This window comes from Heptranchias perlo, chromosome 7, assembly GCF_035084215.1.
Source record: "Heptranchias perlo isolate sHepPer1 chromosome 7, sHepPer1.hap1, whole genome shotgun sequence".
Classification (NCBI taxonomy): Eukaryota; Metazoa; Chordata; class Chondrichthyes; order Hexanchiformes; family Hexanchidae; genus Heptranchias; species Heptranchias perlo.
In genome coordinates this window covers 58445237-58471980 of record NC_090331.1, presented here as the reverse complement: position 1 = coordinate 58471980, position 26744 = coordinate 58445237, and the positions used below count along the sequence as shown (strand labels likewise).

At 41.3% G+C, this 26744-nt stretch overlaps 1 protein-coding gene across 3 annotated transcripts in view; it reads left to right on the top strand.

Moving 5' to 3' along the window:
* Positions 1-26744, top strand: part of cerkl (ceramide kinase-like) — a 157482-nt gene that overhangs the window by 38526 nt on the left and 92212 nt on the right. Inside the window, exons 2-3 of one of the 3 annotated variants that reach the window (XM_067987668.1) lie at positions 17908-18012; positions 23577-23819. The exons of 1 other annotated variant lie outside the window; for it this stretch is intronic. In XM_067987668.1, coding sequence (XP_067843769.1) covers positions 17908-18012; positions 23577-23819 — 348 coding nt within the window. The remainder of the gene's footprint in view (positions 1-17907; positions 18013-23576; positions 23820-26744) is intronic. One more of the 3 variants, XM_067987669.1, reaches the window with a different exon arrangement.

Below are 26744 nucleotides of genomic sequence, written 5' to 3'. Positions count from 1 at the left end.
GGGAAGGATATAGAGGAGCAAATTTGCAGGGAAATTACAGAGAGGTGCAAGAGCTATAGAGTAGTGATAATGGGGGACTTGAACTATCTAATGTAGACTGGGATAGTAATAGTGTAAAGGGCAAAGGGGGGAGGAATTTCTGAAGTGTGTTCAGGAGAATTATCTCGATCAGTATGTTTGCGGCCCAATGAGAAAGGAGGTATTGCTGGATCTGGTTCTGGGGAATGAGGTGGGTCAAATGGAGCAAGTGTCAGTGGGGGAACATTTAGGGAACAGTTGTCATAGTATCATAAGGTTTAGATTATTTATGGAAAAGGACAAGGAGCAATCTAGAATAAAAATACTTAATTGGAGGAAAGCCAATTTCATTGGGTTGAGATCGGATCTGGCCCGGATAAATTGGAATCAAAGATTGGCAAGCAAAACTGTATTCGAACAATGGGCTGCCATTAAGGAGGAGAGGGTTTGGGTACAGTCTAGGCATGTTCCCACGAGGGGGAAAGGTAGGGCAACCAAAGCCAGAGCTCCCTGGATGGCGAAAGAGATAGAGATTAAACTGAAGCAGAAAAAGGGGGCATATGACAAATGTCAGTTTGATAATACAAGTGAGGACCAGGCTGAATATAGAAAGTGCAGTGAAAAAGGAAGTAAAAGCAGCAAAGAGAGAGTATGAGAATAGACTGGAGGCTAGCATAAAAGGGAATCCAAAAGTCTTCTAAAGGCATGTAATAAATTGTAAACGGGCAGTAAGAGGAGGGGTGGAGTTGATTAGGGACCAAAAAGGAGATCTATGCATGGAGGCAGAGGGCAGGCACTAAATCAGTACTTTGCATCTATCTTTACCAATGTAAGGAATCTTACAACACCAGGTTATAGTCCAACAGTTTTATTTGAAAATCACAAGCTTTCGGAGGCTTTCTCCTTCGTCAGGTGAGTGTCGAGATTCATTGAAAATTACCGCATATATATAGTCATAGAACAATGCCTGGTGATTACAGATAATCTTTCCAACTGCCCGTTATCAAGGCCATCAAATGAATTGAATAGTGTTCAGACAGAGAAACCTTAGATACCCCAGACAACTGAATATACAAACGGCCAGAACCGAAGAAAGAGAGGGAGAGAGAGAGAGAGAAACATCCGAAAGGAAGAGAAAGAGAGTAGTAGCGCGATCTTGGGTTCATGTCGCGCTACACATAACCCCACCAGGGGAAAAAAGAGTTATCTTTTTAACACAACTGTGATTTTCAAATAAAACTGTTGGACTATAACCTGGTGTTGTAAGATTCCTTACATTTGTACACCCCAGTCCATCACCGGCATCTCCACATCATGGCTTCTATCTTTACCAAGGAAGAAGATGCTGCCAAAGTCACAGTAAAAGAGGAGGTAGTTGAGATACTGGATGGGGTGAAAATTGATAGAGGCGGTATTGGAAAGGCCGGCTATGCTTGCAGTCGATAAGTCACCCGGTCTGAATGGGATACATCCTAGGTTGCTGAGGGAAGTAAGGGTGGAAATTGCAGAGTTGCTGGCCATAATCTTCCAATCCTTCTTAGATATGAGGGTGGTGACCGAGGACTGGAGAATTGCAAATGTTACACCCTTGTTCAAAAAAGGGTGAAAGGATAAACCCGGCAACTACAGGCCAGTCAGTCTAACCTCGCTGGTGGGGAAGCTTTTAGAAACGATAAGCCAGTATGGATTAATAAAGAAAAGCCAGCACGGATTTGTTAAAGGCAAATCGTGTTTAACTAACTTGAGTTTTTTGATGAGGTAAGAGAGGGTTGATGAGGGCAATGCGGTTGATGTGTATATGGACTTTCAAAAGCCGTTTGAAAATGTGTCACATAATAGGCTTGTCTGCAAAATTGAAGGCCAGGAAATAAAAGGGGCAGTGACAGCATGGATACGAAATTGGCTAAGTGATAGGAAACAGAGTCGTGGTGAACGGTGGTTTTTCGGACTGGAGGAAGGTTTACAGTGGTGTTCCCCAGGGGTTGGAATCAGGACCGCTGCTTTTTTTGATGCATATTAATGACTTAGACTTGGGTGTACAGGGCACAATTTCAAAATCCGCAGATGACACAAAAGTTGGAAGTGTAATAAACAGTGAGGAGGATAGTAACAGAGTTCAAGAGGACATAGACAGACTGGTGGAATGGGCGAACACATGGCAAATGAAATTTAATGCAGAGAAGTGCAAAGTGATACATTTTGGCAGGAAGAACGAGGAGAGGCAATATAAACTAAATGGTACAATTCTAAAGAGGGTACAGGAACAGAGAGACCTGGGAGAATATATGCACAAATCTTTGAAGCTGGCAAGACAGGTTGAGAAAGCAGTTAAAATAGCATACGGGATCCTGGGCTTTATAAATAGAGGCATAGAGTACAAAAACAAGGAAGTTATGTTGAACCTTTATAAACACTTGTTCGGCCACAACTAGAGTATTGTGTCCAATTCTGGGCACCGCACTTTAGGAAGGATGTGAAGGCCTTAGAGAGGGTGCAGAAAAGATTTACCAGAATGGTTCCAGGGATGAGGGACTTCAGTTACGTGGATAGACTGGAGAAGCTGAGGTTGTTCTCCTTAGAGCAGAGAAGTTTAAGAGATTTGATAGAAGTGTTGAAAATCATGACTGGTTTAGATAAAGTAGATAAAGTGAAACTGTTCCTATTGGCAGAAGGGTCGAGAACCAGAGGACACAGATTCATGGAGATTGGCACTTGAAATTTATTTGGGAGCTCTCCCAATTGGTATGAAATCTACATAATTGCTACAATAATTTTGGTAGCAGGTCAGCTATTCTGGATTTTAAAAACCTAAATATCCAAAAGAGGCACATTTAAACTGACTTTTTGACATTAGAAACTGGCAAAGTTTTGTATGCCTTTTATGAAATATTCCTTTGTTGTGCCTTTTTTTAAACTTAGGGTGTGATTTACTCAGAACCCATTAAGTGTGGTGCAATCCTGTAACACAGTCCAAGGCATCCGCTGTTCTCAATATAGTTGTGTATATGGCTGACAAGTTATAAATGTAACTGTGGTACTTTCATTGCCAAATTTGAGGTTTTTTGGAGCAGAGGCATAGTGAGGATGATTATGCCAGGTTGTTGCTCGACTAGGCTGTTTTGGAAGTACTGATTGCAGCCTTTTCCTACTTCAATCCATGGTGTGCTCTCTGCTCGGTTAGTCATCCATATTATGACATGGTATAAAGGTAAATTACTCCCCTCTAATTGCAGTCATTCACTTTCAAATGAAGTTATCCTCTACATACAACTTTCCCACACTATTCCCTTCTGGATCTTGGCCTAGTGAGGAAAAATCAGGTATATGTACATTTTGTCATGTTCTAATTTTTAATTCACTTTTCCACTCTGTTTAACCAGATTTTATTGACAAAACCAGTAATAATCAAGGGGTTATTCAATCCTTATACTGTATTTCTTCAAATAATTCTATGCTTCCATGAGTCCCTGTTCAGTCGTCTTTGCAAATTGACCATATAGGGCATTCTATTGAACATAGGAAGAACAAGTTTATATTTTACCATGAAGAATATCACTTGAAGGATTACCTGAAGTGCCCATGATATATAGAGGATAATTTTATTCAAAGCATCATATACTTCTGTTACATAGTGATTAACTGTTTGTATCTGAAGTGATAATTTATCATTTATAACTATGTTACCTGACCCATTAACTTTTACTGTTGAAAGCAATTAAAAAAACTGATAGATAATGCCTTGGGTCTTATTAATACCTTTCAGGTTCATTAGACTTTTGCAAATGGGATGTTGCATGTAAACATGAACAATTACTGTGTGATATTATGTATTTAAGAAAAATTGTAATAAAAGTTGCAATATCATTTTCAAAATTAGGAAAATATTGACATTTTAATTCAGTTCTTCCCCAACTCATTAAAACTTCAACCTTTACAACTAAAATGTTGTACCCCAGAACCCCATCCCCATGGTGAAACCTGTCTAAGTTCTACTAAATTGAAAAACTGCCCCAATTTTGTCAATTCTGGGTTCCCTCATCAGTGCTGCTAAGCCCTAGAATCCCCCTATAAGTACTGCCAAACCTCTGGACCCCCTTCCATCCTAGTAATGTCTAGATTCTCCTCTCCCCAGTGCTGACAGATTATAATCTTTTTCCAGTTCTACTAAACTCCAGGACCAACCCACAGTGCTACCAAAGCTTACAGCACCACCCAGATTGCGCTGAAACCCATGATCCATCCCTCTGTTAAGTACTGCTAATTGTGACGTTCCTACTGCCAACCCTGTTTAACACCTTGCGTATCCTAGGCTTTAAAAATGGCAAGGGATAAAAATGGAATGCGTGGGGAAAGAAATACATAACCTAAGCTATTCATTCACATTTTTTATAGAAAAATGGACAAAAACACAATTAAATCGCTAGAATACCATACAATAAAATGCAATTTGACTTATTCAATCACGGTGAATAATTAGCTCTGATATTACATAGTATAAGATGCCTGTTGTTCTAAATCAGCATTTCCTCCAACTTACTGAGAGCAACAATTCAGGAGTTGCACTAATATATTGAAAACAATACATCTGTACGGACTTGAGAAAACAATTCTAAAATGCTGTGTGCTTCTGAGCTGAAGCCTGAAATTGATGGGCACATTCCAATTTACAAAGCTCCCTTAAAATTAAGTCTGAGAGACCTGAGGCTGTGCTTACTTAAGTTAGACTTTGTGATCTCAAAGGTACAGAGATCCACCTTACCAGAAGAAAAATACATTGTGCATTACATAATATAGCACTCTTGTCCTCATAAAACAGCATATCATCCAACTTACTATGAACAATGCCATGGGAGATCCAAATGTGTGTGTATGTATATGTGGTACATGTGTATGCATTTTGCCCAGTACAATTTTGTATGCAAATATTGCATTGCACTTGCACCTGATTGGCCCAAATTTCACATTCATAAAACGGTGACAAATAATTGAACAGATAGGCAACTTACCAATTGTCAGATAGCAAACAGGAATGAAAACTGCCAACTATGAAGTTTAAAAAGTAGCTAATCAAAAACAGGCAGTCAGCAACAGTATTAATAAAAGAAAACAGACCGCAAACCAATCAAGTCCTACAAAATATTTTCTGAAAATCTTTGCTGCTGCTATGTCGGACGCTCACTAGATGAGCATCCCACAACTAACAATAAGGTTTGCAACATGGTGAAAACTTTAAAATGACAAAATGTACAGAAAAATAATTAATTTTACCTATACAATAGTGTTTTCTGCAGTTAGAATGTATTTAACAATATTTTTGCTAGATGTCTCAGCCTCACTGTGAAGTTGAGAGATTGTGTCCATATCCTTCACACCTCTATCTCTGGCAGCTGGAGATTTAACAATTACCACTCCCAGCAAGCACCTGTGCTTATAGTTCCTAGCATGTGGTAATGTCATTCTTTGCAGAAAAAGTCAAAGTCTGAGACAAAAAAACAGCAATTAAGAGTGAACTTATTTTTCTTAAAATTTTCAAAACCTATAAAGCATGAGGTAAGTTTTGGCAGGAAGACCAGGATTTTTTTTATTGTGAGAGAAATACATACACCTCTGAGGGGAGGGAGGAGAGAGACAGAGAGCGATGGACATTTGGGCAGAGACGAAGATGCAAGTGATTTGGGATGGTGCAAACTGATGAAAATTTTGGGCCATTATGGGGAATCTCCACCTTGGTCGTCTTGCCTAACATTGATGAAAATGTCCAGGTAATTAGTGTAATAGCTGGACATATAGTGGGCTAGCATTCAGCTCAATGGCACAGTTTAAAATTACAGTTGGATTAAATTGCCATTAAGTGGAGCATATGCCAACAGTAGAAGCAATTGTTAAAGTAATCAGCTAAAAGCTTCCTTCATTCTTCGGCAGGTTGAGAGAAGTAGAACCTTGACACTATAAAACTTACTGCTGATTAAAACTGAAGTGCTGGTGAGTACAGAAACTGTCAGGGAAAGTTACACTCTAGGGTGAAAATCATGGATTTGTCACAGGATATTGTGCTACAACAAGTCACTTGCCCTTGCTATTATAATATATTTTATTTCATAACATAATGATCTTGCCATTATAAAACAGTGTTTCTTCTGTCTTGATATGAGCAACACCATGGGAGCTATGACATGGCCAGGGTTTCCTGTTTTTGCACTTGCCAGCTGTGAATTTTCCTTCCATTAAAATGAACGGGTAGTAAATGAACCTGATAGGTTCACATGTCGTATTCATACTAAAGACAACAAGTTACAACTGAACAGGTAGGAAACCAGCGAGCAAGTAGGAAGCAGGTCCAAAAATTGCCAATCAAAAATCAATAGGGAGCAAACAGTTACCAATAAAGCAAACTGGCACAGAGGAGAAGGAAACCCGATGAAATCACTCAACATTTTTGAAAGTCCTTTTGGCCATATCTTATTTGATCAATAACTTGAATTAGTATTATGATTAAGATTGCTAACATTCTAAACACACAAATTACATTATCCATAAGAAGATTATTATACTTGCCCTAGAAATGCCCATGTCCTCTTGGAAATGAGTCCAATAGGTTTTGCCCCCAAGTCCTATCCTCTCAGAAACCTGGGGCTTGAATGTTGCTGCTTTCCTAGAATTTGTTTCATTCAGCTTGCCCTTCACTCCTGATGCCCTTCAGCCTTCCACCCACCTGTGACAACTGACATTCTACCATTGTTTAATTTAAAAACAATATATTCTAAACGGTTAGAGTAGCTGCATTTCTTTCTATATATGGATATCTGGAAGAGAACTCTAAGCACTGGCAGACATAGTGATATATTGTTCAAATTTGGAGGGAGGTTCTGAATAAACATCTTTTTTAATTTAAGTAGAAGCATTTAGTTGCCCCAAGTCCTATTGCAGATATATTTGGAAAAAAAGGAAGGATACAAGTTTTAAACGCTTGGTTGCCACTATGAAAACCTAAACTAATGGGATATTCTGCCCATTTTACTTTCTAGGTAAGGAGCTGCTATAAGAAGTCTCTTTTAAAAACAAATGTTAAGAATTATATTGTTTTGAACAAAAATTATACAAATTATATTTCATACCTCTAACCATGAAGCATAGAAGAAATGGTAGTCATCATTAATCATGATGCTTCAGCCATCATATGTGTGGTGCAGGCTTGATGGACCAGCAGGTCTTTTTCTGCCTGTCAATTTCGTATGTAAGGCAAAATATTGTTTAGCTATTTAAATTGAAAGGAAAAACCTTTATTTATAATGAATAGCTATAACATGATTTGTGTACTTTCATTTATGCATCTCAGGTGATATATCTGTTCTTTTTGGTTTCCTGAGAAAGTGACTATTTTATGAACTTCATAGTCTTCCTTTTGAGATTTAAAACTGGCAGTCAAAAGCAAAATACTGCAGATGCTGGAAATCTGAAATAAAACCAGAAAATGCTGGAAATACTCAGCAAGTCAGGCAGCATCTGTGGAGTAAGAGAGAGAGTTAATGGGGTCAATTTTCGGGTGGCCGAGCAGGTGCATTCGTGGCGGGGGGGGGGCTCCTAAAATTGGGGATTCCCGGAGCGGGTCCAGAGCCCGGCTCCAACCCGCCCACTTCCGGGTTCCCCAAAGACGCGAATCGGTGCGCGCGCAGCCCCCAAATGCGGGAATCCCACCAGCAATCAAAGCCGGCGGGATCCTATTTAAGATCATTATCTGGGTACTTGAGGTCGTTTACAGACCTCATTAGTTGGAGAATTTGGGAGGATTTGGATTTTGGACTACGCAGAGTGTGTTTCCCATGCTGGGGAAAATATTCTCTGTTTAAACAGACGTGTTGCAGCCAGCAGCCAGTGGCAGCTGCAAAGGTCCATTTAACAGGTGCGGGGTAAACCCTCATTCATTGCAGCAGGGCACTCTGTCACCTCAGACAAAATTTTGCCTACCACACCGTTGTCTCCACACTCCAAATTATTGCATCATACCCTAAAATCTCTGCTTTCCAAACACATTTACCTACTTTGTGGACCCCCTCACATTCACACCATCAGGATGGGGTGGGTGGGTGGGTTTCCATTGCTACATTCATCACTCCATTGGAGGACGAGCAACATCACCAGCCTCGCCAGGCCTGCCGTCCACCTCCGCCACGTGGAGCTACACAACACAGTGCTGCGCAACAGGCACCTGCACAAAGTAGTCGCGCAACTACACATACACCCACTGTAGGGTGAACCCAATGGGTGGCATCGAGGGTGTTCATGGAGAACCTCATGAAAGGGAATTATTGCACAAGCCAGTCAAGAATGGCCAAGATGTGGCAGTAGTGGTGACAATATAATATGTAATGTGAGTTGATCAGAAATTAAATCTAAGTAAAAACCATGACAAACCCTCAAACACCCTTGTGCATCCCCTTCATGCTCACGACACATTTGCCTTATGCTTCCTACTACACATGTGATGCATGCCCTGTTGCTGCAGCACAGGTAGTGGCAGGTTGGGTGAGGCTGACCGTGAAAGAGATGCATGAGAGGGTGAGTATGAGATAGAGCCATGAGATTGTATGAGGATTGGGTTGAGTGGTAGTGGTGGGATGAGTACTGGTGAGGTGAGTAAGTGCAGTTAAGATGAGGATGAGCTTTGAGTGGGTGTGAGGAGTGATGTGATAGAGTAGTGTTGGCAGTGCAGAAAGAGATGTGGGGTGGGGGCGGTGATGTGGCAGACGGAGTGTAGGGGAATGAGTAAGTGTACTCACTTTGGCTGACCTACTTCGGTCATTGAAGCGTCTCCTGCACTGTATGCAGGTGCGTGATATGTTGGTGGTGCTGGTGACCTCCTCTGCCACCTTGAGCCAGGCTTTCTTGGTGGCAGAGGCAGACCGCTTCCTCCCACCCGCTGGGGGGAAGATCTCTGTCCTCCCCCTCCTCCTCACCCCGTCCAGTAGGACCTGGAGTGAGGCATCATTAAACCTGGGAGCAGCCTTCCCCGTGGGCTGCTCCATGCTGTAATTTTGGCTCCTTTCTGCAGCATCAGTCAGTAGAGGACTGCCCCTTTAAATAGGGCTCCTCCAGCTGACAGCCTATGATGCGGGTGCGCAGTCCGCCCACTGCGCAGCTTTCCAGCGCGATACCTGGAAGCCAAGGTAAGTGGCTTCAATTTACTTATGATTGCGTGGGGAACCCACGCGCCCAGTCGACCCCACTGCTGGCAACCCACCTCCTTCCTAATATCGGGCCCAATGTTTCAGGTTGATGACCCTTTGTCAGAACAGTGCAAGCAGTGTTGGTTTGACCTTGATGAAATTATCTGAGACACTAAACAAAGCAATTGCTTTAACTACAGACTGTTGACTCCCATTCCTGAAATAAACAGAGACCGATTATAGAGAACAAAAAAGCTGCCCGACAGTATGCAGAGTACTCGTGTGGAAGGCTAAGGTTCAGTTTTGTAGTCGTAAAATGGAAGTTCCTTCTCTCCCTGTGACAAATGTACAGTGCTTCAGGCCTCTCCACATGTGTGATCCCACTGCCCAGCGAAGTGACGCCCTTGCTGCTGGCAGTTCTGGCTTGCTATTAAAAAAAATAATTCAGTTTGTTTCCTGGGACCCTGCCCTGAGCCCTGGCTGATAGCCATGCGCAACATCGCAGGAAATCCCCATGTAGAATATAAAGTTCTTAGATACAAGTTCTTTTATGCTGAGTTTGCTATCATAAAGATAATCTTCTGGTGTCCTAGTGTGTTTTGATTGGGCAGTCATAAGTATTTATATGAAAGGGTGTATAAATATAAATCCAATTTGTGTTGAAAATTAAAGTTTATTCACATTTATATTTACATCTTTTTTAAAGCAGTTCATGGTAAATTCAAACAGAATTTTCTATTTTTAGTGGATTAGACAAAGAAATAGTTCTAAATGCCTAAAGAATTGCGGAATACCCATGTTATGCCAAAGTGTACACGTATTTTGTCACTTGCATAAAAAGAGTTTTGGGTATCAAACAACATTTTTATGAGCCTTTTTTTAAACAAAAAGTGGACATGTGCAAGAGCTGCGAACACAATTAGCATCAAGCAGATAAATCCGACACTAATCCTGTTTACGGTCTACATCAGACAGATGTGCCAAGATTGATTCAGACAAGGCCTCAGCTTACAGTAATGTTTCAACCTGCAGTGATCCATTATGTGTTTGTTGCACCTCAGTTTAATGACTGAGTATTACCAGTGCTATTTTTAATACATGCTGGTCATGCTTGTAGTTGCTTACTCTAGGAAGGGGATCATTTTTATTTCCTAAAATTCAGTTGAAGGAGATTATAGTTATTCCTTATAATTAAATTGACTTATTTTAAAGGAACAACAAAAGTAGAGGGCTACTAAAGAATCTTAAATAAATAATATATTTAAGAGATGTACCCAAATTCTATTCAAGAACAGATGGGACTCGAATCCTTCCCAAATAATGCACGAAGGGCTGTTGGTCCCATTATCCCTCAAAATACCTCAACTTTCCCATTAGCGCAATCAGCTGCATTTTGAATGTCCCTAATGCTTTTTTTGTTCCTAACATTTATTACTCCTTGTGTAAAAAAAATTATCATAATATATGTTTTAAATGTACTTCCCATTAATTCAAATTTGTTCTCTCGTCTTACTTTACTGGCTTAAAAAAAAGGAAGAACTTGGGGGTTATGTTGGATAACCCCCAAAAGTGCTGGGATTGTGGTGCGCGATTAACCCGTGCCCATTGGTTGCGATGCAGGCAGCACGTAACGTTCGCTGTTGATTGGCTGCACTCACCAGCAGGCCTCGATATCGGGAGTGGCTAGCTCTACTTAAGGGGAGGTGTACTGTGGCTGCAGGAAGTCCTTTGGAAGTGCTGGACGATGTTGAAGAATGATTGCGCCTGGGAGAGGGCATGCACCAAGATTCTCGGACGGTGCACTAGAGGCCTTGGTGGAAGAGGTGGACAGACAGAGGGCCATCCAGGACAAAGCAGCCCGCTTGATTGGCACCCCATCCACCACCCTAAACATTCACTCCCTTCACCACCGGCGCACAGTGGCTGCAGTGTATACCATCCACAGGATGCATTGCAGCAACTCGCCAAGGCTTCTATGACAGCACCTCCCAAACCCGCGACCTCTACGACCTAGAAGGACAAGAGCAGCAGGCACATGGGAACAACACCACCTGCACGTTCCCCTCCAAGTCGCACACCATCCAGACTTGGAAATATATCGCAGTTCCTTCATCATCGCTGGGTCAAAATCCTGGAACTCCCTTCCTAACAGCACTGTGGGAGAACCTTCACCACACGGACTGCAGCGGTTCAAGAAGGCAGCTCACCATCACCTTCTCGAAGGCATTAGAGATGGGCATAAATGCCGGCCTCGCCAGCAACGCCCACATCCCATGAACAAATAAAAAAAAATCCTACATCCACGGGGGGTGGGGGAGCAGGAGGCCCTCCAGACATATGCTGAAGAGCAGTGGGAGGCTGTGGCGGACGAGGTCAAAGCTTGGAGCATCGCACCATGCACATGGATGCAGCGTAGAAAGAAGTTCAATGATTTGAGATGAGTGGTCAAAGCGAGTGAGTTCAACTGTCATGTGGTATATCCTACCAACTGCATTACTAGCCTTATCCACTGCTCCACGCACTACATCCCCTGTCACACACCTACTAACAAACTGTTTCAATCAGTATGCAACTCTTCAAATCAGATGCTACATCTCACCCTCACATATTACCACTCTTGCAAGCCGTACACCCACAGCTCACAGGTCACACACACAGACAGCTATTCAACCATGACAGCCACATCAACCAAACATCTTGCAGGACACTCTGACACACTTCTTTCTTGCAGGAGAGGGTGATGCACAACACTAGGCAGCAGGAAAGACCTGGGGGAGGACAGGCCCACCTACATGTCCTCACCCCCATGAAGGAGTCAGTTCTGTCCATCGTTGGACGGGTCGTCGCTGAAGCCGTGGCCACTGACGGTGCTGGAGGTATTGATAATGAAGGTCTCTGCATACCTATCCTCCTTCACGCTTCCCACTTCTTCCTCAGCCCACAATCTTTTCTGACTCACGTGCTGCAGATGGTGTAAGCACACAAGGGAAAAAAAAAGCTATCTGTTTTTAATACAACTGGTCATTCTCTCTCTCTTCCTTTCGGATGTTTCTCTTTCTCTCTCCCTCTCTGTCTTTGGTTCTGGCCGTTTGTATATTCAGTTGTCTGGGGTATCTAAGGTTTCTCTGTCTGAACACTATTCAATTCATTTGATGACCTTGATAACGGGCAGTTGGAAAGATTATCTGTAATCACCAGGCATTGTTCTATGACTATATATGCGGTAATTTTCAATTAATCTTGACACTCACCTGACGAAGGAGAAAGCCTCCGAAAGCTTGTGATTTTCAAATAAAACTGTTGGACTATAACCTGGTGTTGTAAGATTCCTTACATTTGTACACCCCAGTCCATCACTGGCATCCCCACATCATCCTTAAAGAAGTCAGGGAATTTTGTCATATTTGCCGCATTACTCGCCTGGCTTCAGTTAAAATGGTCTACTTTTAGATTGTCTATACTATTTAATATTTTATATATCTTGAAGAGGTCTCACCTTAACCATTTTTTCCTAGTCTGAAGAGCCTAAGTTTCTTTAATCTTTCCTCATAGCCTGTCAATTTTATATTTGGAATCAATATTGTTGTTCCCTACATTCTCTCCAGTGCATGTATATTTTTTGAGCATAATGACCAGAACTGAATACAGTTGTTCCAAATTTGCATCTTACCGTAAATATTCTTTCAGACACAGCAGTGCTAGTCACTCCTGTAAATGATCTAATCATTTTATGTTTATGAATCATAGAATGACACAGCACAGAAGGAGGCCATTCAGCCCATTCAGCCCATTGTGCCTGTGCCAGCTCTTTGAAAGAGCTATCCAATTAGTCACATTCCCCTGCTCTTTCCCCATAGCCCTGCAAATTTTTCCACTCCAAGTATTTATCTGGTTCCTTTTTGAAAGTTATGATTGCATCTGCGTCCACCACCTTTTCAAGCAGTGCATTCCAGATCATAATAACTAGCTGTGTTTAAAATAAATGTTTTCCTCATGTCACCTCTGGTTATTTTGCCAGTTACCTTAAATCTCCATCCTCTGGTTACTGACCATTCTGCCACTGGAAACATTTTCTCCTTGTTTACTCTATCGAAATACTTCATGATTTTGAGCAGCCCTATCAAATCTCCCCTTAGCCTTGCATACTCTAAGGAGAACAACCCCACAATCTCTAATCTCTTCATGTAACTGAAGTCTTTCATCCCTGGTACCATTCTAGTAAATCTCCCCTGCACCCTTTGAGGCCTTGTTATCCTTCCTAAAGTATGGTGACCAGACTTGGACGCAATACTCCAGCTGGGGCCAAACTAGTGTTTTATAAAGGTTTAGCATAACGTCTTTGCTTTTCTACTCTATGCCTCTATTTATAAAGAAAACCAAGGATCCTGTATAACTTTTTAACAGCCTTCTCAACTTGTTCTGCCACCTTCAAAGACTTGTGTACATGCACCCGAAGATCATTCTGTTCCTGCACCCCTTTTAAAATTGTACCATTTAGTTTATATTGCCTCTCCTCATTCTTCCTACCAAAATGAATCACTTCAAACTTCTCTGTGTTAAATTTCATCTGCCATGTGCCTGCCCATTTCACCAGTCTGTCTACGTCCTCCTGAAGTCTGTTACTATCCTCTTCACTGTTTACTACATTTCCGAGTTTCGTGTCACCTGCAAACTTTGCAATTATACCGGTATACCCAAGTCCAGGTCATTAATATGTATCAGAAAGAGCAGTGGTCCCAACGCCTACCCCTGGGGGACACCACGGCACACTTCCCTCCAGTCTGAAAAACAACTTCACCACTACTCTCTGCTTTCTTTCCCCTAGCCAATTTTGTATCCATGGTGCCATTGTCCCTTTAATCCCACTTCAGTTTTGCTAACAAGTCTATTATGTGGTACTTTATCAAATGCCATTTGAAAGTCCATATACACATCAACCGCACTACCCTTATCAACCCTCTCCGTTACTTCATCGAAGAACTCAATCAAGTCAGTCAAACACTATTTTCCTTTAACAAATCCTTGCTGACTTTCATTTATTAGCCCATACTTTCCAAGTGCCAATTCATTTTGTCCCAGACTATTGTCTCTAAAAGTTTCCCCACCACTGACATTAGGCTGACTGGCCTGTAATTGCTGGGTTTATCCCTCTCCCTTTTTTTGATCAGAGGTGTAACATTTGGAATCTTCCAGTCCTTCAGCACCATCCCCATATCTAAAGAGGATTGGTAGATTGTGGCCAGTGCCTCCGCAGTTTCCACCCTTACTTCCCACTAATCTAGGATGCATCCCATCTGGACTGGGTGACTTTTCTACTTTGAGTACTGCCATTTTTTTAAGTACCTCCTCTTCATCTATTTTTATCCTATCCAATATCGCTACTACCTCCTTTTACTGCTACAATGGCACATCCTCTTTTCGATTGAAAATGCACACAAAGTATTCATTTAGTACCTCAGCCATGCCCTTTGCCTCCACAAGAAGATTTTTTTTGGCCCTTATCTGTCCCACTCTTTTTTAACCATCCTTTTACTATTTATATGTTTATAAAAGATTTTTGAGTTACCTTTTATGTTAGCCACTAATCTATTCTCATACTCTCTCTTTGCCCCTCTTATTCCTTTTTTTTAGATCTCCTCTATCCTTTCTGTATTCAGCCTGGCTCTCTACTGTATTATGAACCTTATATTTGTCATAAGCCTTATTTTTCTGTTTCATTTTAATCTCTTTATCTTTCGTCATCCAGGGAGCTCTAGCTTTGGATGCTCTTCCTTTCCCCCTCATAGGGATGTGTCTACTCTGTACCCGAACCAACTCTTCCTTGAAGGCGTCCCATTGTTCAATTACTGTTTTGCCTACCAATTTTTGATTCCAATCCACCTGGGCAAGATCCCTTTTTAACTCACTGAAATTTGTTCTCCTCCAGTTGAGTATTTTCATATTTGATTTATCCTTGTCCTTCATAACTACACTAAACCTAATGATATTGTGATCACTGTTTCCCAAATGTTCCCTCACTGATACAGCTCCACTTGATTCCCCAGAACGAGATCCAGCACTACCTCCTTCCTTGTTGAGCTGGAAACATACTGATCAAGAAAATTCTCTTGTACACATTTCAGGAATTCCTCTCCTTCTTTGCCCGTAACGCTGTTATTTTTCCAGTCTACATAATGGGGGACTTCAATCATCCTTATCATTACTCTAAAATTCTTGTATCTTTCTGCAGTTTACCTGCAAATTTGCTCCTCTATCTCCTTTGGTGGCCTATAGTATACTCTGAGCAATGTAATAGCTTCTCTATTGTTCCTTAATTCTGACAAAATAGATTCTGTCTTTGAACCCTCAAGTACATCATCCCTTTCTAGTGCTGTAATAGTTTCTTTGATCATTACTGCCAACCCCCCCATTTTTTTTTTCCTTCCCACCTTTCCTGAATACATTGTAGTCAGGAATATTAAGTGCCCATTCCTCCTCTTGTTTGAGCCAGGTCTCCATTATTGCCACTATAATCGTAGTCCCATGTGGTTACTTGAGCCTGCAGCTCACCAACCTTATTTACCACATTCCGTGCATTTACGCATGTGCACTCTAAACTCATCTTAGTCTGCCTCGCATTTCCCCCTTGTCTGATCCCTCCTATTTCTGAACTATTTATTCTAATGCTGTTTGTCATTCCTTGTCCTCTGTGCACCTTGTATCTCCTCTCTAATGCTTCATCCAGATGCCCCTCCACCTGCCAAATTAATTTGAACCTCCCCCACTAGTTAACCTCCTTGTGAGGAAAGGTACCAGCCCTGTTGAGATGCAACCGGTTCATCTTGTACAGGTCCCTCCTGCCCCAGAACTGGTCCCAATGCCCCAGGAATCTGAAGCCCTCCCTCCTGCACCATTTCTCCAGCCATGCGTTAACCTATCTTATCTTATTGCTCCTATACTCACTAGCACATTGCACTGGAAATTATCCAGATATTACTACCTTTGTGGTCCTGCTCTTTAACTTCCTCCCTAGCTCTTGAAACTCTGTCTGTAGGACCTCAACCCTTTTCCTACCTATGTCATTGGTTCCAACATATAGCATGACTTCTAGCTGTTCCCCTTCCTCCCCCACAAAATATTCTGCAACTGTTAAGTGCAGAATGTCCTTTACCTAGCACCGGTGAGGCAACACATCATGCAAGACTCACATTGGCGGTTGCAGAAACACCTGTCTATCCCCTTGACTATCGAATCCCCTATGACCACTGCATTTCTACACTTTGCTGTGTCCCCCTGTGCAGTCACTTTCCCCACAGTGCCGTGGATGTGCTCTAGACTGCACTCCCCCGAGGTGTCGTCACCCGCACTGAAAACCGGTTTGAGATGCCACACTCGCAGAGGATTCCTGCACTGCCTGCATCTTCCTTCCGTGCTGGATGGTCACCCACTTACTATCCTCCTGAACTCTCTAGCTGCGGGGTGATTACCTCCTGGAACGTGCACTCTAGGAAATTCTCAGCCTCCCATATGCCCTGCCATGACACCAGCTATTCCTCAAGCTCAGGAACAGAAACCTTGAGCTTGAGTTCGAGCAACTGGAGGCACTTCCTACACACGTGGTTATCCAGGCCACATGAAGCGTCCTGGCATTCCCACATGACCCAGGAATTGCAGACGACGGATCTCAGCTGTCCCATCATTTTGCTTAAAAGTCTTATCTACTTATGTTTATATATAAACGTAAGTAGATAGACTTTTAAGCCATATGTCGCTTACGTTATATATGATATGTCATTTAGTTATGTATGCCAGATTTTTATTTAATGCAATTCAAATCCCTTTAATGTTATTCTCTCCTTATTTAATTAATTTAATTTTATCCCCTTAAATCTAATGAATTACTCTGATTATTTAGATATTTACTTATTTACTGTTGCCCTTTGGTTTAAATTACTTAGCACCTCCTTCCCTCTCTGCACCGAATTCCCACTCACCCCAAATTTCCGTCATCACTCCGTTGAGCCGATTCACCCAACTCTCACCAAGCTCTGTGCTTAAAGCTCTATCTAACTGTACGGTAGTGCAACCCAGGGTGTAACAATATTACCCCCCTCCCCCCCCAGCAGTGTTCTCAAATGGATATTTATGCCTTTTGCGCATGCCCCACGTACGTCTTTTGAAGATGGACCGAGAAAATACTTGAAATGAGGCGAGATACAGAATTAAGTTAATTTATTCCACAGCAAGTATACGTATAGAGCAACCGTATGATTGGACTCACTTAATTCAATCAGTACAACTTGTCTTTGTGTAACAATGTAAAATAATGAAGATGCAACACTTTCTCACATCAGTGGGTTGTCTTGCTTGACCTGAACAAAATAACTTCTAACTACCTTCCTGCACTCTAACCTTCTGAGCTTGGTGAAAGTTTGCCTTCGCAGCTTTCTGTTTAAGAACCTGACTGTTGGTTACTCTGCCTGTTTTTATTTCCCTGTGTTTATAACCCAAGGGGAAAGCCTTTGCCAGAGAAACGTGGCTGAGCCCCTGGAATCAAAGACATCCCAAGACAATGGATGTGAGGTGTTTAACAAGTTGCCAAGACAGGCTGACCAAATTGCTGCCCCCTTCCCCACACATGCTGCTTCTTTCTCTCACCTTGCACACTATGTTAAGCTGCCACAGACATCTTCACATCCCTTTAACAGTCCACACACTAACACATTTCCACTTTTCTTATTGGCAGAAGACAGGAGGGAGATATCAAGAACCGCAGGAGTGACACCAGCTAAGCAAACCAATGGAGGAGGCAGCCATGGAGATTATTGGCAGAGGGAGGGCATGAAGCATGGTGAGGATGGAGGATATGTCCTGGAGGGTGTTTGGTGATCTTCCCCTTTTTTTCTTGAGACTGAACTCTCTCCCTCTCACACTCTGCATGCCAACTTGGTGCACAGAGCTGTCACTCATCTGCTGCTGTTTTCCCTTGCCACTAAGTGTTAACCCTTGTCCATCTCCCCTCTTTCCAGAACCATTGCAAGTCTTGGGCCTAGCTGTAGTGGAGGAAAAGGACAAACCTCCGGAGGGTGCCCCATAACTCTCTAACCCTTGCAAGCATCATCTCAAAAATTGGGACCCTGCGTATTGTAGAGTCAATTAGAGAGGCCTATACTTGGTGATTTACTGAGCATAGGTGAACAGGAGCAAAGGTGAGAGAAATGACGACACAGGTGTCCAGAGGGCGAGCTTGCATCCTAGCTCTGCTACATAGGGCACAGATGAGGACTTCCAGGGCCCAGCCTTTAAAAGAAGAATTATAGCTGTGCACCAGCAATTGCTCGATGAATTGAACTCCCTGCCACGGAGCTTCCACACCATAGTGTAATCTACTTCTAACTTGTGCGGGGTCCTCGTGCATGGCATCGAAGCAACAAAACAAGTGGTCAGCTCTATGCATGCTGCAGCGGAACCCTTGGCCAATACTGACAGCTTTGATTGAAGCTCATAGAGGTGTCATTCAGCCTCTGGACTCCACCATCTCCACAAACTTGCAAAGCTTGTGAAAAAACATGAATAGGGGCTTTGAAGCATTTCATCCCTCGTGCAGATCAGCGCAAGTGCTGAGGTGCAGCCCCATGCGAGTGGCAAATGGCGTCATGGGAAAGGCACATGCTGTCCCCTCTCAGGAGGATAGCATGCCTGCTCCCCAGCCACCACCTCGACCAATAGCTGTACTGGTGCTAGGAAGCCAGCTGGACCAGACTACCCTGGCAATAGCCAAGGTGCTGTAGTCTGCAGCCGGGTACCGCCTGGTCCAAGCTTCACAAGATTGCTGACTACGGCCATCTCAAATGCCCCCATCAGAGACACAGTATCCTTCCACCTCCCATGCTGAAGCCACTGGGGTAGCACCTTGCAGGAGTACTAGAGCAGGTAGGAGAGCACCTAAGACAGGTGCAAGGGGCCTGCACCAGGATGATCATTTGTATTGGATAAGTTTGTATTATTTGAAACTAACAGTTTTTAAATGGAGTTCTTGTGCAGATTTTGTTTGGTGAGTATTTGTTGACCAGGCATTGTGATTTGACAGAAATACGCATGCTGGTGTTTGGAGTGAGTGCAGTTCTAAGGAGGAGACGGACTGCTCATGCAGGGAAGTAAGGATGATATAGCTGAAGCACTTTTCAATGATCTGTTATTGAACAGCTCTTGCAGTTGTCAGGATTTGTGGGCCTTGCTCTTCCTCGGCACCCTTTATGTCCTTGTGTTCTTCGTGCTTCTCCGGCTCCACATCTTCCTCCGCAGGTGATTTGATGGGTTATTCCCTTTGCAGGGCAAAGTTATGAAGCATGCAGCACACAACGACAATTCTGGAGATTCTCTGGAGGCTGTACTGCAAGACGCTTCCAGACCTATCCAAGTAGTGGAACTATTGCTTCAGGATGCTGATGGTTTGCTCTTTCAGGGCTCTGGTGGAGGAATTACTTTAAGTTAGTCTGAGCTCTGGACCCAAGGGAATCCGTGCAATGCTTACCCCCAGCTTGGCATCGTGCCTCTCTCTAAGACCCGCTTCCTATTTTATGAAACAACTTATTATCCTGTAGTATATTCTACCCTGCATTCCATGGTTTTAAGTTATTTAGTTGTCTTTCATGTAGAACTTTGTGAAAAATTTAAAGTCTGAATAAACAATGCCATAGGGAATTTCACAATCTGTTTTATCGTAACAGCAAAGAAGTCAAGGAGGTTTGTCACAGAGAATCATTCCCTTCTAAATCCATGATAGCTATTTCTTGTTAGAGTTTTGCTTTCCATGTATTTTTCCAGGTTGCTCCTTAAGATAATTTCCATTATTTTGCATGTTGCTATTAGATCAATGAAGCTGAGACTGTCGAAGTCTAATATGTCATCCTTTTTAAAAATAGGTGCTGACAAAAATGTACTTCATGATATTGTCATTGGTCTGCAAATTTCCTCTCTAGTCTCCTTCAGAATTCTAGGCTATGCCATCTGGCCCAAGGGACTTGTTAGTCTTAAATCCCTTCAATTTATTGAGTACTTCTGCTACACTGATTTCTGATTCCTCGAGGATATTGGGTGTAGTGCAAAAATTGTATAGCAAGTTAGTGTTATCCTCTTTGACAGATTCTTCTAGGAAATACTCATTTAATATTTTAACTTTTATCTTTTAGAATTTCCTCTTTATTCTTTTAATGTTACTAGCAGATTTCCCTTGATATTGGTCACAGTAAATCAGAAGTGTCTTGGAATTCCTTGGGGATTCTGTTGGTCTTCCGCTGTAATATCTAGGGAAAACCAACAGAATCCCCAGGGAAATGATGGAGACCTGATTGCATTGCACCGGGTATCTGCCGTTTCTGGGAGTTTACTGACTGCTGTGTATGAGGTGGAAAGTCAAGCTTATATGAAACGAATGCCAAAAATTATGTTTGAAATTTAGATCTCTAAAAAATAACTATGAAAATAATTTATAATTTAAACTCCCCATCAAGTAGAACAAAACAAATTAATTTCTGCTTTATTCAGAGATAAGTATGAATTAAAAGTGTTAATGTGGTAACTTACTTTTATTTATGCTGGAATTGCAAAAATATAAGCTCGGCCTTCCAGCACTTGAATTCACCAAGCCTAGCATTCAATTACATTTTGAACACTTCTAATGTTTTTGACTCCACGATCTTACCTGACTGATTATTCCAAAAATTTATGCCCCAGTTAATTTCTTTTAATTCAATCTGTTATTCCATTGATGTTTATCTTCCTAAAATCAAATATTTTTGTTCTAGTCCTCACAACTTTTGATTGCTCGATGATCTCAAAATGTAATCATTATGTGGCCACTAATTCTGACGTGGAGATGCCGGTGATGGACTGGGGTTGACAATTGTAAACAATTTTACAACACCAAGTTATAGTCCAGCAATTTTATTTTAAATTCACAAGCCTTCGGAGGCTACCTCCTTCGTCAGGTGAACGATGTGAAAATGAAATCCTCGAAATGAAATCGCATTTATAATTCACAGAACAATGCTTGGTGAGTACAGACAGTTTTTTCAACTGCCCGTTGCCAAGGCAATCAGTGTGCAGACAGACAGGTGTTACCTGCCAGGTCTCACAGAATATACAAATCACCAAAAAAAAAACAACAAACAAAAAAAAACAGAGATAGAGAGGTAGAAACATAGAAAAGACAGCAACTGACCCGTTATATTAAAAACAGATAACATTTGTTCGCTGGTGGGGTAACGTGTAGCGTGACATGAACCCAAGATCCCGGTTGAGGCCGTCCTCATGGGTGCGGAACTTGGCTATCAATTTCTGCTCGACGATTTTGCGTTGTCGTGTGTCTCGAAGGCCGCCTTGGAGTACGCTTACCCGAAGGTCGGTGGATGAATGTCCATGACTGCTGAAGTGTTCCCCGACTGGGAGGGAACCCTCCTGTTTGGCGATTGTTGCGCGGTGTCCGTTCATCCGTTGTCGCAGCGTCTGCATGGTCTCGCCAATGTACCATGCTCTGGGGCATCCTTTCCTGCAACGTATGAGGTAGACAACGTTGGCCGAGTCGCAGGAGTATGAACCATGTACCTGGTGGGTGGTGTCCTCTCGTGTGATGGTGGTATCTGTGTCAATGATCTGGCATGTCTTGCAGAGGTTACCGTGGCAGGGTTGTGTGGTGTCGTGGACGCTGTTCTCTTGAAAGCTAGGTAATTTGCTGCGAACGATGGTCTGTTTGAGGTTGGGTGGCTGTTTAAAGGCGAGTAGTGGAGGTGTGGGGATGGCCATAGCGAGGTGTTTGTACTCACCAAGCATTGTTCTGTGAATTATAAATGCGATTTCATCTCGAGGATTTCATTTTCACATCGTTCACCTGACGAAGGAGGTAGCCTCCGAAAGCTTGTGAATTTAAAATAAAATTGCTGGACTATAACTTGGTGTTGTAAAATTGTTTACTAATTCTGACGGAAGCTCATTGACCAGAAACTTTAACCTTATGTTTCTCTCTGGACAGATGCTGGCTGACTTTCTGCGTGTTTCCAGCATTTTCTGTTTTTATTCCATATTATGGATGTTCTGTTTACGTATAAGAACTAGGCCTCCTACCGGGGCAGTGTATGTCTCACTAGTACTGAACACTGTAAAGAAGTCACTGAAAGCCTTGTTTGTCCAGTTCCACAACTTTTAATTATGCACCTTTTTTGATGTGAAATCTTGTGGCAGAGATTAAATGTATTGTCAGCCAGTACCACCAAAACACAGACTAACCTGACTGTTCATCTCATTTGTTTGTGTGACCTTGCTATGTGCAACTGGGTGTGGTGTTTACCTATATGCAACAGTAATTGCACCTCAAAAGTAATTCATTGCTTGTGTTGTGCTTTGAGACATCCTGAGGACATGAGTTGCTTTATAAATGAAAGTTCTTTCCTTCTGGGAAAACAAATAGCTGAAGATAGCAATATTTACAGAAATGAAAACAAAATCAATTAAATGTTGCATAATGGTTGGACAGTGAATGCTTTTAGTTAAAACCATGTGTAATTCTATAATTTAATGCTTGTGACAGTCTTAACACACACATTTATAACACAAATTCTATGCCATATTTAGCATAGAAACATGGGGAAAGAGCAGGGAAATGGGATTGGATGGTTCCAATGTGGAGTAGCGCTGACACAGGAACAGTGGGCTGAATGGCCTCTTGCTGTGCTGAAATATTTATGTATTCTGTATTATTAACTGATATAACAATATAGAGTAGTTGTAGAAAGTCTATGCTACCACTTATATAACCTGTATGCAATGCAATTTATGAATTAAACACTTAGATAAAATGTACAGTATATCAAATGAATACACAATCATTATACAATTCATACAAAATAAAAAGTACTATATTATTATTTACCCAGCCTCCTGCTCTATTCCAGCCTGAACCCTCTGCTTCTTCCCTCTCATCTGTTTTCATCTGTGAATGTTGTAGCAGACTATGCCCAACTATGATAATTACTGTACATGTTGACTGTCATCTTGTTGTATGTTCTGGGCTTTAAAAAAGGCAAAAGGTATGAACAGAATAAATCAGTACAACAATCTGTGTGAGATACATACAGAGAGTGTCAGATATAGAAAAGAGACACAGGAGAATAGAGACTTGCAGAAAGAGGGAGAGAACAAAAGTAATATATACAGAAAGACACATGGGTGAAAGTGTGAGAGAGTGAAAGACAAAGAATTAAAGACAGAGAGATGGAAAAAAATAAGAATGGGAAACAAGCAGGAAGACAGTTATCTTTGTGACCAATGCCATATGAGATGAAATAATATGAACGGTGACTTATTGATCTGTAAATGGCAAAATATCTTCCTGAGAATGATGCTATGTTTTTGATACAGGTGATGGTAAAGTGATTTCTGAACATAAGGAGGAATTTGTGAAGCTGAAAGAAGTATTTGCTGTAAAGATGAAACGTCGACGATCTGTGGGACAACAAAAAGGAGGAACTCTGTTAGGAATCACCATCTTTGTGTGTATTAACAAGGGACAAAATAAACTCAAAGACCGTGCTATTCATCTAAGCAACTTAAGTGAAGACCACTGTAACATTTGGTTTAAATATTTGAAAGATGTTCTGAATGGTAAGTGATAAGAGTTGGTATGACAAAAATATCATACATAGATATAAGTTATGACAATTATTTTGATACAATGCCCAATATTGAGTTGGCCAATTTTATAAAATGTGTCAAAATGCAATATGTCGTAGCTGTGGCATACTTTATTCACTCATCACCAAAGCAGAGGAGAACTGTAATGGTTATATAAATCTGTTTCTTTCTGGCTGTTCATGTGGTATAATTTCACAAAAACTAATTATCAAGCCACGAAAGTCTAAGATACATCCTATTTAATGATTCAAAAAGTCCACCGTAATTATACAAAATGTTCTGTTATTGTGCTTTTAGATTCTAAATTCAGTGTGTACTACATAAAACATTAGTTCAACAGTTTGCAGTCTGTGGATCATGAGTCCCTTTGCAGGAGGTCACTGATGCTATGTTCCCTCATGCACCTTTTGCTCTTTGTTCTGGCTCCTACCTGAAGCTATTGCTTAATCAGAATTGGATTTGCAATTGTGTGTGCCAGGCAAGAACTCCTAATGAGGCAAAATTCCTGGAACTAACCAACAGTATTATATAAGAGTGGGAATGATGATGAGAAGTGTATCAAGTAGTGGGTTGGCAAGGAGGAGTGACTCAGCAAACGGGTTCCAGGAGGAGTGGCTCAAGCCACAGGATGGTAGACAGGAAAGCATCAGAAGTGTGGTTGTAGAGAGGAGCAGAGTTATTAGACACAGATGAATAATTGAACCCCAGTAAAGGAGGTTGTGAAATTTTCTGATTTTACAAAAGGGGTGCCAATATTAAAAGATATTGACAACTACTGTTCTAGTTGATCTCCCAGAGCAATACTCATGAATAACAAGAAAACTTTACTTACTGTATCTTTGATTCATGAGAATCACACAAATGAATTTAATCTGGTTCTTAAAGAGAAATAAGCAGTCAGATGATGTACTTTCTAATATATAAGCTATCTCTGCCATCAGATTTGCTGAGTAAAAAGATAAATTAAACTCCATCCTTGAATAAAGACTAAGTAACAAACGCACCTTGAAAACTGGCTTTTCGACAAACTTTAATTAAAATATTATTTTTCAACTATTTATCTACTTTCCTTTTAAAAGCTACTATCCCCTCCCTTGGCATTCCTCACAGTAAGTCAGAGAATATGCTGTTTTATAATAACGGTGGAGTTATCAATCAAGTGTGATGAGGAAAGTGTTACTGGAAGTGTGACACTGACAGGAAGTGCATGCTAATTTAAGTATATTAGAAGGATACAACTAACTTGAAATGCAATATAGGGGTAGAAATTCAACCACATATACAAAAGAACAACAGAAGCCTTTGTTCTGAGTATTGTTAATTTGGTCAGTACAATATAGATAACACTGAAGACTGCTTGCTTAATAACTGGAGAGATAGACAGCAATGCAATTTTATATAGATTGTTCTCAATCCCAGAGTCTGTCATTATTTAGTGATCTGCAATTAATCACTTTGAACAGCACCACACTTAGCATTCCTTTTTTAATATATATTGTATATAATATGTGGCTTTGCACCAACCAAATTCTAATGCTTATTACAGATTGACAACATTTTGGGGGAGAATGGGGCTGAAGAGGTAAAAGAAACAGCAAAATAGTTGTTCAAACATTATTTCTTTTGTCAGATTATTCAATTTTAGGGAATGAGGTGTTAAGCTATTTCTTGACAATTAAAAAATTATTAAAAGCAAAAAGCCAACAGATAATTTACTTCTAATATGTATTGAAAAGAGCAATGGTCCCCGGGGAGTCCAAAAAACACTCATACATGTGCTTGATGTCATCTGCGTGTTTTTAAAAAAAATCATCTGAGATGCACTTTAGAAGGGTCAACGGTGGCATCAAAAACAAAAATATTTTCATTAAAAAAAAGATTTACTTTTCACCTGGATCAGTAGGGCCAAGAGCAAGAGAGCTGAGGGGCAGAGCTGAGAGGCGAGCTTAAATGGCCTAGTAAGTTTTTTAAAATGGAAGCTGGACCTAGAGGGATTGGGGCTGCCAAAGAAAATGACTGCGAGGACTGAAGTTAGAGCAGGATTGTGAAGGAACAGGGTGAGGACAAAGGTAGAACGGCAGGTTGAGCAAAGTTTGAAGTGGGGTCTAAATGGCCCAGTAACTTTTTTAAATGGGAACAAAGCTGCCAAATAAAATGGCTGCTAGAGCTGAGAAAAGAGTAGGCCTGGACCAGATAAAAGATAGAATGGCAGGTGGGAAGAGTTGGGAATAGAGACTAAATGGGCCAGTAAGTTTTTTTTTAATGTTTTCTAGCAAGGCCAGAAGCAAGGAAAGGTGGCAGAGCCTAAATGGGAGCAGGGCTGATCTGGGAGCAAAAGAAAGGTGCAGATCGGGTAAGAGACCAGATCAACTTGGAGGCAGGGAGAGCATGTAGCACAACGGTATCTAGTATTGAGGTCTGCATAAGTATTTTGCATTTTTAGTAAGTGTTACTGCAGCTGTTAACCCATTGTCACAACAGGCATTTTAAAATCCTGACACAGGAAATAAGTGTGACAAATAGGAAGATTCTAGAATTTTAATATATAGATTTACTTTACAAAGATATGAGCATGCTGAGAGCATTTTCCTGATCTAGAGCTTAGAGGTACTGTAAAGAAAATTGACTTAGAAAGGGGAAACAGAGTCCAACCATGAATGGAAAGAGGTTATGAACAAGGCACCTTGTTCATAACTTGGAAACTGTACCCTTTTTGATATTAATGACTTTGATGGGATATCATGAGCAAAATCTCTTAAGATTATACCAAAATAGGAGGTGAAGAAATGAGGAATTCTGAAAGCAGATTTTATGAGTTGGTATGATTTTTTTTATTTAGCTGGGCCACAAGGTGGCAGATGCAATTCATTGCTGATAAGTGTAAAATAATTATTA